This window comes from Hyla sarda, chromosome 8 (assembly GCF_029499605.1).
Source record: "Hyla sarda isolate aHylSar1 chromosome 8, aHylSar1.hap1, whole genome shotgun sequence".
Lineage (NCBI taxonomy): Eukaryota > Metazoa > Chordata > Amphibia > Anura > Hylidae > Hyla > Hyla sarda.
Genome location: NC_079196.1, coordinates 96,770,617 through 96,785,136, shown reverse-complemented (window position 1 = coordinate 96,785,136; position 14,520 = coordinate 96,770,617). Strand labels below are relative to the sequence as shown.

The window sequence follows — 14,520 nt, the reverse complement described above, 5'->3', positions numbered from 1 at the left end:
CCGGGAGCTCAGACCTCTCGCTGCGACTCCGGCTGCCACACACCCCTACTCTGCTGTGACCTCTCTCTGCACCTGATGAATATAGGCCTCTGCCACTCCTCTGTGCAAATCCTGGCACTACTCTGCCTGACATACTTATCAGGGGAGTACAATACGCTTCACTACACTTAAAACAATATTTGTCTAGAACAGCAGAAGGTGTGTACTGTTGGCTACAAAATAGTACACTACTTAGATGTAAGTATGTGGTATGCACTTATGAGGGCAGAAAAATGTGCTACTCTACACTTAATAAATGTATTGGAGTAAAACCCCAGCCAGTGATTACTTTTGGCTGTCCTTTCACAGTATGTATGCCCTTGACAGATTAACAGATACAAAATAGTAGCGGACTGCTGGGTATTATACCATCTACGGACTATTATAACCAGCAGATGAGTTGTTGTGGAACAAAGACACAGAATTGCGCTGAATTATTCCTGCCTCCTTTGCTAAGGTTTATGAAGTTGAGGCAGCTTGTTGAAATGTATGAGGCAACACACACAGCTATCTGCCCCTCTGTGTAATACAATGCTGAAGAAAGTAACTGGGAGGTTAAAGGATATGTCCGGTGCAGACTTTTTCTATTCCATCCTGTCCGGGCTGCAAAAAAAGATGAAACAAATTTTCACTTACCTTCCAACGTTCCCCCGGAGCTCCGCAACAGCTGATCGTTCGGCTGGGCGGTCTACTTACTACTTCCCTTAGCCCGGTACATCACACGGCGCTTCACACTATCACCGGCCGCAGCGATGTCCTGCCTCGGCCAGTGATAGGCTGATGCGCCGTGTGACGTATTGGGCTAAGGGAAGTAGGAAGTAAACAGCCCGGCCGACTGAGCAGCTGTTGTTGAGTTCCGGGAGAATGTAGGAAGGTAAGTGAAAGTTTGTTATGTCTTCTTTTGCAGCCCGGGCAGGATGGAATAGAAAAGTCTGCACCGGACATCTCCTTTAATGGCTGCAGTAAAAATCCTTTTCAGTGAAAAAAAAAATTGCTCTCTGTCCACGAGAAAGCTGATGTGACTAGGATGTGAAACGCTGCTGGAATGAGCTTTTCTGTGTAACACACACACAGCGATGTCCGTCCTATCTGTATGCAGTGTAATGAATTATATGACAAGCCACAAAATGGCTGCCTGGACCGCAGGAAATGGAGTTTAATGCAGCGATTTGCACGATAAAAGCGCTGCGATATTCGCATTCGTTGCAAATCGAATATTTCATGAAATTCGTAATGAATTCTGGTTCGTCAGCTTCGATTTGCTCATCTATAGATATGTTGTATGAATAACAGGAGATTAGATCTGAGTTTTTGCTAACAATTTGACTAACTTTTCTGTTTAATCCTGATATGTGATTTAATATGCCTTGAGGGAATGATTGTTAATAGGAACGCTACAACAACATTGGGATACCTAATGTGGGGATTTAATCATCATATAATTGATCTCACTGCGAACCCTGCCGCTTAACCCCTTTTTTTAATCACATTTTTAGGGGTTAGACGGCAGGAGACCCAGATTGGGGATTTGTTAAATGACTAATAAATCCTGTTGTTAATGATTATATAACTTACTTTGGTGTTGACCCTGTTGCTGAATTCTGTATTAACAATTGAAGATTCTGTTATTGGACTATTGATGATAATTCTTTCATACCAGGGTTAATTCTACTGTTCTTTTTGTTGCTGCTTAATTTTGAGTAAGAGACTGTTTCTTCAGAAGATCTGTGGGAGCAACGGTTGAAGAACTGGTCAATTGGATTGGCGGTTGTATCTTCAGAGGGTGTAGTAATAACTTGCCTATATCGTATCAATAACTGTCCAATGTATCCGATTTAAGGTGTTTGGTGAGGAACCAGCACCACTTGGAAAGATTGATGCACATTAGATTGAACTATTACATCTAATATATAATTAACCACATACGTCCAGTAGTATTTTGACAGGATAGAGGGTGAAGTTTGAAGCAGTGAATTGGGGAAGAAAAGTAGAGATCATATCACTAATCATGCCCCAGAAAAAAAGGGAATCAGTAAGTCCAGTAAAAGAAAAGAAATCAAAACATGCGGGAAAAATGTATACATTTCTGGCATCCCCAGGGTCGGTTAATACAGGGAGAAACAGAAACCAGGGAAAAAATGTGGAACCACATTCGAAAGAGGGGACCAGCGGGGGAGTAGACCCCTTAGCTTTAAAAATTGTCTTGGAGGTGGTGGGAAAATGCAATAACGCAATAGATTCATTAACAGCACAAGTGAGTGCAATTGGAGGTGAGATATCATTGATTAGAGAGGCTCTTAAAGGGGTAGTCCAGTGGTGAAAAACTTATCCCCTATCCTAAGGATAGGGGATAAGTTTGAGATCGCGGGGGGTCCGACCGCTGGGGCCCCCTGCGATCTCTCTGTACGGGGCCCCGGCTCTCCGCCGAGATAGCGGGTGTCGACCCCCGCACGAGGCGGCGGCCGACACGCCCCCTCAATACATCTCTATGGCAGAGCCGGAGATTGCCGAAGGCAGCGCTTCGGCTCTGCCATAGAGTTGTATTGAGGGGGCGTGTCGGCCGCCGCCTCGTGCGGAGGTCGACACGCCCCCTTCCCGCGGGCTGTCGGGGCTCCATACAGGAGATCGCAGGGGGCCCCAGCGGTCGGACCCCCCGCGATCTGCAACTTATCCCCTATCCTTAGGATAGGGGATAAGTTGCTCACCACTGAATCACCACTGGACTACTCCTTTAAAGGAATAAGGGAAAGATGTACAGAAGTAGAGGGGAGAGTGTCAACACTAGAGGATAAAATGGTTGAAGTTGAAGAGAAAATTAGGAAAGTGTTAGACACAAATCAATTTTTGGAAAAAAAAAGGTGATTGATTTAGAGGATCGCTCCAGGAGATATAATATGAGCGTAATAGGGGTCCCGGAGGGAGTTGAGGGTAGAGATACCATAAAATTTGTGAAAGGATGGATTAATACAACATTGATCCCGACTAAAGAGCTACATGAGAAAAGAATAGAAAGTAGGATCCCATCAACACCTCTTTCTCCTGGCAGTAATCCAATAACTATGTTAATAAAGATGTGTAAATTCACAGGATCGAGAGAGTGTGGTAAGAGCAGGATGGGAAAAAAGAACTTGATTAGCAATAATAAAATTGCAATTTTTCCTGACTATGCAATGGAAACCAAGAGGAAGCGGATTAGGTTTAAAAATGTAAAAAAAAAAGGTTATACCAGAACAGGGTTAAAGGGGTATTCCAGGACAAAACTTTTTTTTATATATCAACTGGCTCCGGAAAGTTAAACAGATTTGTAAATTACTTTGATTAAAAAATCTTAATCCTTCCAATAGTTATTAGCTTCTGAAGTTGAGTTGTTGTTTTCTGTCTAACTGCTCTCTGATGACTCACGTCCCGGGAGCTGTGCAGTACCTATGGGGATATTTTCCCATCATGCACAGCTCCCGGGACGTGACATCATCAATGAGCAGCTAGACAGAAAACTTCAGAAGCTAATAACTATTGGAAGGATTAAGATTTTTTAATAGAAGTAATTTACAAATCTGTTTAACTTTCCGGAGTCAGTTGATATATAAAAAAAAGTTTTTGCCTGGAATACCCCTTTAAGTTTTCTTTGATGTTTCTGGCTAGGATTAGGATAATATATAATGGGAACTTTTTTTCTTCGACAATTCAAAGGAAGTAACAGATTGGATGGGCGCCACGGGGGTGAAAAATATTGAATAGGGGTTGCTGGCATTAAGGGGGGTTATATTGTGCAAGAATAGAGGCTTGTTTAGATGGGAACACTCTGGCAGAGGGGGTAGGGGGGGAAGGGAGTGGGCTTTTTTTTTTTTTTCTTCCACTTACTTGTGGGTATTACTCTTACAATGGAATGGTGACCTAAATTTATATATTTATATGTAAAGAGTGACTGATGAGTACTAAGGTAATAGTATGGAACATAAAGGGAATGAGGGATGGTATAAAGCATATGGCAATCATGGGTGTTCTGAAAAATCATGCCCCTGGGATTGTTGGGTTATTGGAAACCCATTTAACAAAGGATAATGCACATTTGGTTAAAAGAAGTTGGTGGGCACATTATCACTCGTTTTTTTACTTCCTGTTCAAGGGGGTTACAGTTTTATTTCACAAAAAAGTAAGATGGGGAATTAAAAGATAAATTATTGGATTGGGAGGGTAGATTTGTTTTTTTATATGGTAGGCTATATAATTTGATATGCATTTTAGCATTTGTGTACATTCCCCCTCCGTATTCATCCGACACTCTATTATTTGAATTTTGCATATCTAAAGATGCATGACCGGTGTTGGTTCAGGGCGATATGAACTGTGTGATGAATGAGGAGTCGGATAGGTTAAGGTTCAAAGAGATTGGTAAAAGTCGGGGTCAAACACCGTTGGCGAAATTAAGTAGAGAGATAGGATGCAATATCCACAAAAAAAGTGTTTTCATGTTTGAATAGAACCTGCCAGACCATGTCTCGGATAGATATGTGTCTGGTAAATACACTCGTTTAGATAAAGTTAGTAAGATAAATTATTTAACAAGATGCTTATCTGATCATTCTGTTGTAGAAATTATAATTGATACTGAGAGGGGAGACTGTGTACCAAGAAAATGAATCCCCATTGGTTAAACCTCATAGATATTGATAGGATTAAAAATAATTTAGTACAGTTTTTGAGATGAATTGGGGCTCGGAGTAAGGCCTTCCTGAGAGGGGAAATAACTAGAGCAATTTATAAGAAGAAAAAGAGTTAAAAAAAAAAAAAAAAAAAAAAGGAAGAGTGATTGAAAAGAGCAACTAGAGAAGCATAAAATAAAATTGTAGAGGATCCCTCTGAAGAGAATAGCGAGAATTGGCAGGAAAAACAGGACAAGTTAAATGAAAATATACATGGGGAAAAACAGAAATAAATATCTATTCATAGGACAACAATGATTTGTACAGGCAGGGAAGCCTAATAAATATTTGATCGCGATAGCTCAAAATCAATAAGCCAATCAAAATATAACAGGTATAAAGGATGAACAGGGACAATGGTGTACAGAAAGGGGTAAAATACTGGGGACATTTTACTATGCAGGGCTCTATAGATCAGAATTTAATAAAAGTTACGTTGAACTAGAAAAATATTTGGATAATATTGATTTCCCCAGAATAAATAATGAACAGAGAGAAAAAATGGAAGCGCCTTTAACGGGGAACTGGAGTTAACATTGAGATCAATAAAAGGTAACACGTCGCCCGGGGGGATGGTTTCCCGTTTGTGATATATCGCAAGTTCGGTCAAGTTCTTATTCCAGCTTTGGAAAGAGTTTTTAATACAGGACTGGAAAAGGGTCAATTTACTGGGTCAATGTGTGAAGCCACAATCATTTTAATATTAAAACCAAACAAAGAGAACGAAGATATGAGGTCGTGTAGACCCATATCATTATTAAATACTGATGTTAAAGGGGTACTCCGGGGGAAAACTATTATTTTATTTTTAATCAACTGGTGCCAGAAAGTTAAACAGATTTGTAAATTACTTCTTTTAAAAAATCGTAATCCTTCCAGTACTTATTAGCTGCTGAATGCTACAGAGGAAATTATTTTCTTTTTGGAACACAGTGCTCTCTGCTGACATCATGACCACAGTGCTCTCTGCTGACATCTCTGTCCATTTTAGGAACTGTCCAGAGCAGCAAACTGTCCAGTTTGCCAAGGCGGATTTTCTCCTACTCTGAGCTGTTTTTAAAATGGACAGAGATGTCAGTAGAGAGCACTGTGCTCATGATTTAGCAGAGAGCTCTGTGTTCCGAAAAGAAAATAATTTCCTCTGTAGTATTCAGCAGCTAACAAGTACTGGAAGGATTAAGATTTTTTTAATAGAGGTAATTTACAAATCTGTTTATCTTTCTGGCACCAGTTGATTTATAAAAAATAATAAAAATTCCCCCGGAGTACCCCTTTAAGATCATAGCAAAAGCAATGGCCAATAGGCTAAAAGGAGTGATAACGGGTTTAATGGGAAAAGATCAGTGTGGCTTTATCCCAGGGAGGATGGCTAAACATAATATTCATATGGTTCTGTCTAACATCCAATTGGTTAATGTTAAGGAGGGGGGCTCCCATTCCATCCGGTCTTTAGACACAATTAAAGCATTCAACGGGGTGAATGCTAGGGGATAAGGTTGTAGACATGGTTAAAATCCCCTTAGCAAACATATGCTGTTCTGGACAGTTCTTAAAATGGACAGAGATGTCAGCAGAGAGCACTGTGCTCATGATGTCAGCAGAAAGCTCTGTGTTTCAAAAAGAAAATAATTTCTGCTGTAGTATTTAGCAGCTAATAAGTACAGGAAGGATTAAGATTTTTTAATAGAAGTAATTTACAAATCTGTTCAACTTTCTGGCACCAGTTGATTTAAAAAAAAAAAAAAAAAGTTTTTCACCGGAGTACCCCTTTAAGTAGAGAAAAGAGGAAGCAACTACATAGAATGTTGTTCTGTGCTAGAGGGAATGATAGAAATGGTAAAAAGAGATTATAGAAATTAATTAATATGGTAGAGTGGGGAAATTTTTATTTTTTGGTATTAAGGGGGGGGATAAAAGGGTATATAATGCGCACTGTGTTGTATTGAATATATTTATATTGATTGCATAATATTAATGTTTGAATAAAAAATATTTAAATAAAAAAAAAAGTAATTTACAAATCTGTTAAACTTACTGGATTGTCCTATCTTACAAGTAAGTATATTACTTACTGGTTGTCCTATTTCCTCAATTCTGGCTTCTCCTGTCTGTTTTCAGTGGACAGGGGTGGTCAAAAAACTGAAAGCAGCACCCCTTGTCAGTCCCTTAAACATATAAACTACACCATCAAGATAAGGAAAACCAAAGTGGAGTGCAAAATGAATTGATCACATGGTCATGACCGATATATATGTGTATTTCCCATAAATTTCTGGAGTACATTCATTGCTGGGAGTATCAGACTGTGTAGTGACACATCCCATTGACAAGGGGAATGGTAAAACCAAGTTGTCAATAAGGCTATGGCTAGAAAACTCTGGCTTCTTATTGGAGAAGTTAATAGAGGGCCATAATAAATTCTTTATAAACGCAGCGCATTATAACTGCTGACGTTATGTTAGTACAGAATTTTATATGGATGGCCCACTGTCTGAATCTACATGGGACATAAAGAGAGAGGAAAAAAGAAAGAGGGAAATTGCGCCTCTAGTGAAGAATGTTTAAAAATTCAGGGCACAACACCTAACAAGTGTGGTATGGTAACAATTCCCAGGTCCGTAGCCTCAGTCCTCAGGTAGCAGGCACGCTGTCCCAGTGTAAGGTAATAGCAGGTATTGGAAGAAAATGTGGACGAATTTTGGTGCTGGAACTCTGGACATTAAGAAAATCAGAAACACATCCCCATTCCTTTCAGAGGCTTTATTGTGAATACATAAGCTACGCGTTTCTGGTCCGAACCGGACCCTTCGTCAGGCAAGGTATCCTTTCCTGACGAAGGGTCCGGTTCGGACCAGAAATGCGTAGCTTATGTATTCACAATAAAGCCTCTGAAAGGAATGCGGATGTGTTTCTGATTTTCTTAATGTCCAGAGTTCCAGCGCCAAAATTTGTCCACATTTTCTTCCAATACCTGCTATTATGAATCTACATGGGGGAATATACAGAGTAGTCCCCATTCCCCCAACACAAGCCATAAATGTCTTTTAGGCATATGTGGGACCACTTTAAAGATGAGGCTGATAATTTACAAGCTTTTAACTTAAAGGCTAAGCGGCTCCTGTTTTCTATTGTTGTTAATAATAGTCCATTGTATTGTCTGCTATTGCTGCTACTAATACCTGTTATTTATGTTCACTGTTTAGGAGAGATTAGCTAAAGCTCATGGTTCACAGTGTGGGTTCTGTAGTCCTGGAATGGTGATGTCCATGTACTCGCTACTAAGAAATAACCCAGAGCCCAACATTCAAGAGATTATGGCCTACTTATCTGGTAGGTAATAACTGTATCTAACGTATAGAGGTATACTCTTACCATGCATCATCTCTACAGAATGCTGTGGTAATAGGAAATACTTGGCTTATCTTCAGCAGGGACAAAGTAATAGGCTTGTTAAAATCCTTCCTTGGTGGTTTGTCTTAAAGGAGTACTCCAGTAAAAAAAAATTATTTAAATCAACTGGTGCCAGAATGTTAAACAGATTTGTAAATTACTTCTATTTAAAAATCTTAACCCTTTCAGCACTTATCAGCTGTAGTATGCTCCACAGGAAGTTCTTTTCTTTTTGAATTTCTTTTCTGTCTGACTACAGTGTTCTCTGCTGACACCTCTGTCTGTCTCAGGAACTGTCAAGAACAGGAGCAAATCCCCATAGCAAACTTCTCCTGCTCTGGACAGTTCCTGAGACCGACAGAGGTGTCAGCAGAGAGAACTGTGATCAGACAGAAAAGAAATGTAGAAAGAAAAGAACTTCCTGTGGAGCATACAGCAGCTGAAAAGTACTGCAAGGACTAAGATTTTTAAATTGAAGTAATTTACAAATCTGTTTAACGTTCTTGCACCAGTTGATAAAATAAATAAATAAATAAATATATATATATAAAATATATTTTTCACCGGAGTACCCCTTTAATATGTAGTGCCAGTGGGCTGACTGTAACTGCCCTTTGTGCTATTTCTTCTAATATTATTATTTATACTACTCTTCATCTAATAATGTCACATGAACATTGAATTATGGTTTATAATCTTTTATGCATTAGGAAACCTCTGCAGATGCACAGGTTACAGGCCCATTTTGGATGGTTTTAAAACATTTGATAAGGTTAGTAGAATAACATTTATTTTTATTTATTTATTCATTACGTTTATTTGCAGTACCCATATATCCCTCCTAAATTGATTTTGACATTTTTCCTTTAGAGTTGCTGTTTAAATAAAACTGATAATGAAAATAAACTGAGTGAAATGAAGGTATAGTATACAGCTTTTTCTTCCCTCATTTTGATTTGCAAAGTACCCTTTTCAAAGCTACATTGGTCATGTGATCATCTTAATTATTCAATGTTATTTAATGTTATCATTCAATTTTATTAATTATTCTTTCATATTATTCTTTGTTGTTGTTGTTTTTTTTCCCCATCTTCTTTTCCACCCTTTAGCGACAGAGAATATCAGTTAAGGAACACATACACATTAGATTAAAATTAATAAAAACATACAATTTTAATCTTTTTAAGGTGACATTTAACTCTGACCTATCAACGAGTTTTAAGGGTATAAAGTAAAGGAATGGATATGCAAATTAGGCTTTAGAGTCCAATGGGCGTTCCCCTCAGCTGCTATAGCCCAGCAGTTCGTCCCCTTCACCAGTTAGTGACTCCCTTCTGTATTCTGGTCTCCTCCTCAACCCCCTGATTGATAGCCACTAGGCGCTACTGTAATCTCTGTTTTTCCCCTCTAATCTAGAAGCTGAGAGGAACGCCCAGTGGGCTCCAAAGACTAACTTGCATTATATCATATTCAGAAAAAGAAAAATGAACTCCAACTCGGCGCTGTTCCAATGAGGCAACGTTTCCGTTCTTAATCAAGTAAAACCATATTTATTTGATAAATTAGTTTTACAGGCACATCAGAGGCAAGACGCGTTTCGGGTCACTCCGTACCCTTTCTCAATTGCGGATGTACATCCTCAATTGAGAAAGGGTACGTAGTGACCCGAAACGCGTCTTGCCTCTGATGTGCCTGTAAAACTAATTTATCAAATAAATATGGTTTTACTTGATTAAGAACGGAAACGTTGCCTCATTGGAACAGCGCCGAGTTGGAGTTCTATTTTCTTTTTCTGAATTTGCCTAATTCTGGACCCGATCACTCGGTGTCCAGCAACCACTCCTCTGGCTGGCAGTTCCCTGGTACCCCGCTATATGGGGCAATATGTTTAAAAACCAAGAGGTGTAACAGGTGAGAGTCCATCTTTAGGCTATCATCTCCCTCTATATTCGCAGAGTTACAAGAGGCGCCATTCTCTCTTTCCTTTTATTTTCTCTTTGCATTATATCATGGCGCTGGAGTGGTCAGTTAACGAATGATAAAAAAAAAGGGTCAAAAGCCATATACAGCTATGCCTTTACTTTATATCCTACAAAAATACAAACCCCAGACCAGAAGCCCAGGGTAAAAAAACCCTTAATGCACACCCCTAAAATATAACTTTTGCTGATGTAACTAAAACTTCCCCAAGGTGAAAATTAATACTGACACATGACAGGGTAATATGCTATCAACTATGAATACTGAGAACAATTCTCTAAGTAATGATAATTTGCGGTGCTGTGGTCTATCACAATTAGCACCTGTCTATGTGTGTTTAAAATTTACACAACATGCCTACCTCTACATGTTTCACCATTACAATGGCATTCTCAAGAGGTGTATTGCTGTCGTGTACATTTTAAACACATAGACAGGTGCTAATTGCGGTAGACTGCAGCACTGCAAATTATCATTACTAAGAGAATTGTTCTCTGTATTCATAGTTGATAGCACATTACCCTGTCATGTGTCAGTTTTAACTTTCACTTTGGGGAAGTCTTAGTTACATCATTAAAAGTTATATTTTAGGGGTGTGTATAAAGAGGATTTTCACCCCGGGATTCGGCCCTGGGGTTTGGATTTTTGTAGTTTTGGCCCCTTACTAACCTTGGGTCCATTTTGTAGCATTATTTTATATCCTAAAACTTACTGACAGGTCTGCTTTAACTCTGGATAATCTTTTAAAGAGTACCTCTCATCAAAAAAAAACTTTTGATATATTATAGATTAATGTATGCAGAATAACTTTACAATTGCATGTTATTAAAAAATATGCTTTCTATTTAATTTTCCACTTTGAAGAAATGACCACTAGGGGTCTCCCTACCAGTCCTGGCAGCAAGCATTTCAGACTCATGCTGGAGTCCTAAACACTACGAGCTGCCAGTCTGCTTTGTTCACAAAGGAGAACACTCAGAGCTGCCAGCCTGCTTTGTTCACAGCCTGTTTGGCTGTGAACAAAGCAGGCTGGCAGCTCTGAGTGTTTAGGACTCCAGCATGAGTCAGAAATGCTTGCTGACAGGACTGATCGGGAAAAATACAATAGAAAGAGGCATATTTTTCATTAACATGCTATTGGAAAGTTATTCAACATTCATTAATCTAAAATATATCAAAAGTTTATTTGATGAGAGGTACCCTTTAAGGCAACAGTCTGCTATCCTCTGGATAGTAGTAAGCTGTGTTTTAAGTTTTTGTTATATAGTAAGACGAAAGATCTTTTATTCGGGAAAGATCTTTTATTCACACAAGATCTTTAGGGAAAAAAAATTTACAGCAATTTTTACAGCTTGAACAACTGCACAAGCCAATGGGACTAAAATGCGTAACACAGTCATGTTTGTTTAATGGTTGTTCAATAATCAACCTATGTCTAAATAATATGTATAGTGTTTTTGTGTAGATTTCCCCAAAACAGCTTGTGCACATATGTTTTTAGGGTGAAAACCATTGTGTGATATATATTTTTCTTTATTAGGGGCACATAAAATAAGAATGTGCAACTACTAATAAACACACTACTAAAATACATACCATTTTTATATATATACAATAATATACATTGTTTAGTAGTGTGTTTATACTACTATATAATATACTACTAAAATACATACCATTATCATATATACAGTGGACCCTCAAGTTACAATATTAATTGGTTTCAGGACAACCACTGTATGTTGAAACCATTGTATGTTGAGACCAGAACTCTATGGAAACCTGGTAATTGGTTCTGAAGCCCCAAAATGTCATCCAAAAATAGGAAAAAGTGAGAATTAAAGAAAAATAAGTAGATAACTAATATAGATAAAGCAAATCCTTACATATAAAAGTAGGAAATATATGCTGGGAGCTGTAATCACTATGTCAGTATTTCCCAAGCAGGGAGCCTCCAGCTGTTGCAAAACTACAACTCCCAGCATGCCCGGACAGCCAAAGGCTGTCCGGGCATGCTGGGAGTTGTAGTTTTGCAACAGCTGGGGGCACCCTGCTTGGGAAACACTGGTCTATGTAGAGGACAGGAGCTTCTTCAGGGTCCTGTACAGTACATGCAATGTCCTAAAAAAGTAATGGAGTCGCCCTCACCTGGTGTCCAAAGGAGCAGCTAACCCTGGCACAGGTAAGGAGTACAGAACATGTAATACCTCCCTGTACTGTAGGGGGCGCTATCAGACACCAGTCAGTGCATACACTTCAGTAATACAGGGGTTTTACCAGTGAATGCCCATTCTAATTGGTCGATTCTTCCAGCCATTGACACGTTTCACAGATCTGGACTGTCTGTAGAATTGTATGTTGAGTTTGGTTTCAACTTACGATGGTCCAGAAAAGACCATTGTATGTTGAAACTATTGTATGTTGAGGCCATTGTAAGTTGAGGGATCACTGTACAATAATATTAATTGTTATATAGTAGAATAAACACACTACTAAACAAACTACTAAAATACATACCATTATATTTACAATAATATACATTATAATATAGTAATAATTAGCATTCTGTATTACAGACACCCAAACTATTCAATGAACAGGATTGTTTACCATTGGATCCAACACAAGAACTTATATTTCCACCTGAGCTGATAGTAAGTGTAATAATGTAATACTGCAGATTTCTAGCTTGCTCTGATAATAAAGGAAATGTCTAAGAGAACACACAGTGCTCATGGATTCGCTCCTCCTGAGGAATCCTGGAGTTAGTAGGGGGTGTTCATCCAAACCTGTGCAGAGGAAAAGCTGACCAATTGCCCATAGCAACCAATCAGATTACTTCTTTAATATTTTTTTCAGAAGCCTTTTTGAAAATTGAAGAAGCGAGTTGATTGGTTGCTATGGGCAACTGGTCAACTTTCCTCTGCACAAGTCTTGATAAATCACCTCCAGTGTGTTTGTGTGACCAGGGACTGCAAGTGTAATGAGAGAACGGGGTATGCGGGGCGGAAGGGGGGGAGAGGAGGGAACGGGCTAGTGCCGTAGCGGGAGGGAACGGGCTAGCAAAAAAAAAAATAGGATGGTGGGAGCTACCCTTTAAAGGGACTGTTTTGTTGTCTGTGTATCCTCTGATTAATGGGGTGCCAGCACCTGGCACCCCCAGTATTCAGCTGGTATACAGCTCCCTGCATTGTGTAATGGTCATGCTTACTGCAACTCAGCTCCTATTGGTTTATTATTTTATAAGTTATGTTTATAACTTATACATTTCAAAGGGTGTTATGGTCATGACTATACCAAGTCATTTTTTTCATTACTGTTAGTTTTCATGCAATAGGAGAATTTGTCCAAATTTTTTATTTATTTATTTCTTTTTACTGTACAAGGTATGGCCGCCAAATCCCATCATACAACTTTGAGTGGGGGTAACATTTGTATAATAGATTGCAACTGCATGAACTATAATCTGATCTGTGCCTTTTCCCACTTTTTGTGCCTGAAAATCTAAATATGGAAACTGGAACTTTAAGTATTCTGCTTCCTAAGAACACCACTATTTAGAGGGGAGTTATTATCTTCTAGAATGGGATTAGAGGCTTCCTGTAGACAGGAAGCCTCTAATAAACTTTTTATTTTTTTAAAGATTTATATCAAATTAGGTAATTTAGCAATTTGTTTGAATTAAAAATATAACACTTTTTTTTATGGGAAAAAGTTCTGTCTACTGGGGGTCCCCATACCATGTACATTGCTGTTGTCCACCTGTCTCTATGTCCTAACCGACTGTGGCAACAGTGCTGAACACAGGAACAGTGAGGGTGGGCTTACCACTTTTCCGTATACTCCTGGCCTGCCAATCATTGTGCAGAGCACAGCACCGTGTGAGAGCAGAAGCCATGTTTTTACTGACAGAGGGGAGAGCAGACCAAGAGGCAGAGGCTGACAGCAGTGTCTGCCATGTACACAGACAACCCTGCAGCCTCTCTTCATAACTGGTAAATACAGTACATGGTGGAGGTTGGGAAAGGATAGAAGCAATGTACTAAAGCTGTGTGTGCATGTGCAATATATGGCTGAGCTCTGTGTAGCAGTGCTGTGTGAATGGCTTTGAGATGTGTGTGTATTATAGCTGAGTGTGTATATGACTTAGCTGAGTGTGAAGGAAATCTGAGTGTGTATATTGCTGAGATATGTGTAGCAGAGCTGTGTGTATAGCTAAGATGGGTGTGTAGTAGTGATGAGTTTGTATATGGCTGAGCTGTGTGTAGCAAAGATGTGTGTATATGGCTGAGCTGTGTGTAGCAGGGATGAGTGTGTAAATGGATGCACTGTGTGTGGCAGAGATGAGTGTGTATATAGCTGAGCTGTGTGTAGCAGAGATGAGTGTGTATATGGCTTAGCTGTATGT

At 39.1% G+C, this 14,520-nt stretch overlaps 1 protein-coding gene across 3 annotated transcripts in view; it reads left to right on the top strand.

Annotated features, from left to right (window-relative positions):
• Window positions 1-14,520, top strand: part of LOC130285071 (aldehyde oxidase 1-like) — a 155,604-nt gene that overhangs the window by 29,221 nt on the left and 111,863 nt on the right. For all 3 annotated transcript variants that reach the window (XM_056536226.1, XM_056536227.1, XM_056536225.1), the window contains 4 exons: window positions 7,946-8,072; window positions 8,843-8,904; window positions 9,003-9,053; window positions 12,689-12,766. In XM_056536226.1, coding sequence (XP_056392201.1) covers window positions 7,946-8,072; window positions 8,843-8,904; window positions 9,003-9,053; window positions 12,689-12,766 — 318 coding nt within the window. The remainder of the gene's footprint in view (window positions 1-7,945; window positions 8,073-8,842; window positions 8,905-9,002; window positions 9,054-12,688; window positions 12,767-14,520) is intronic.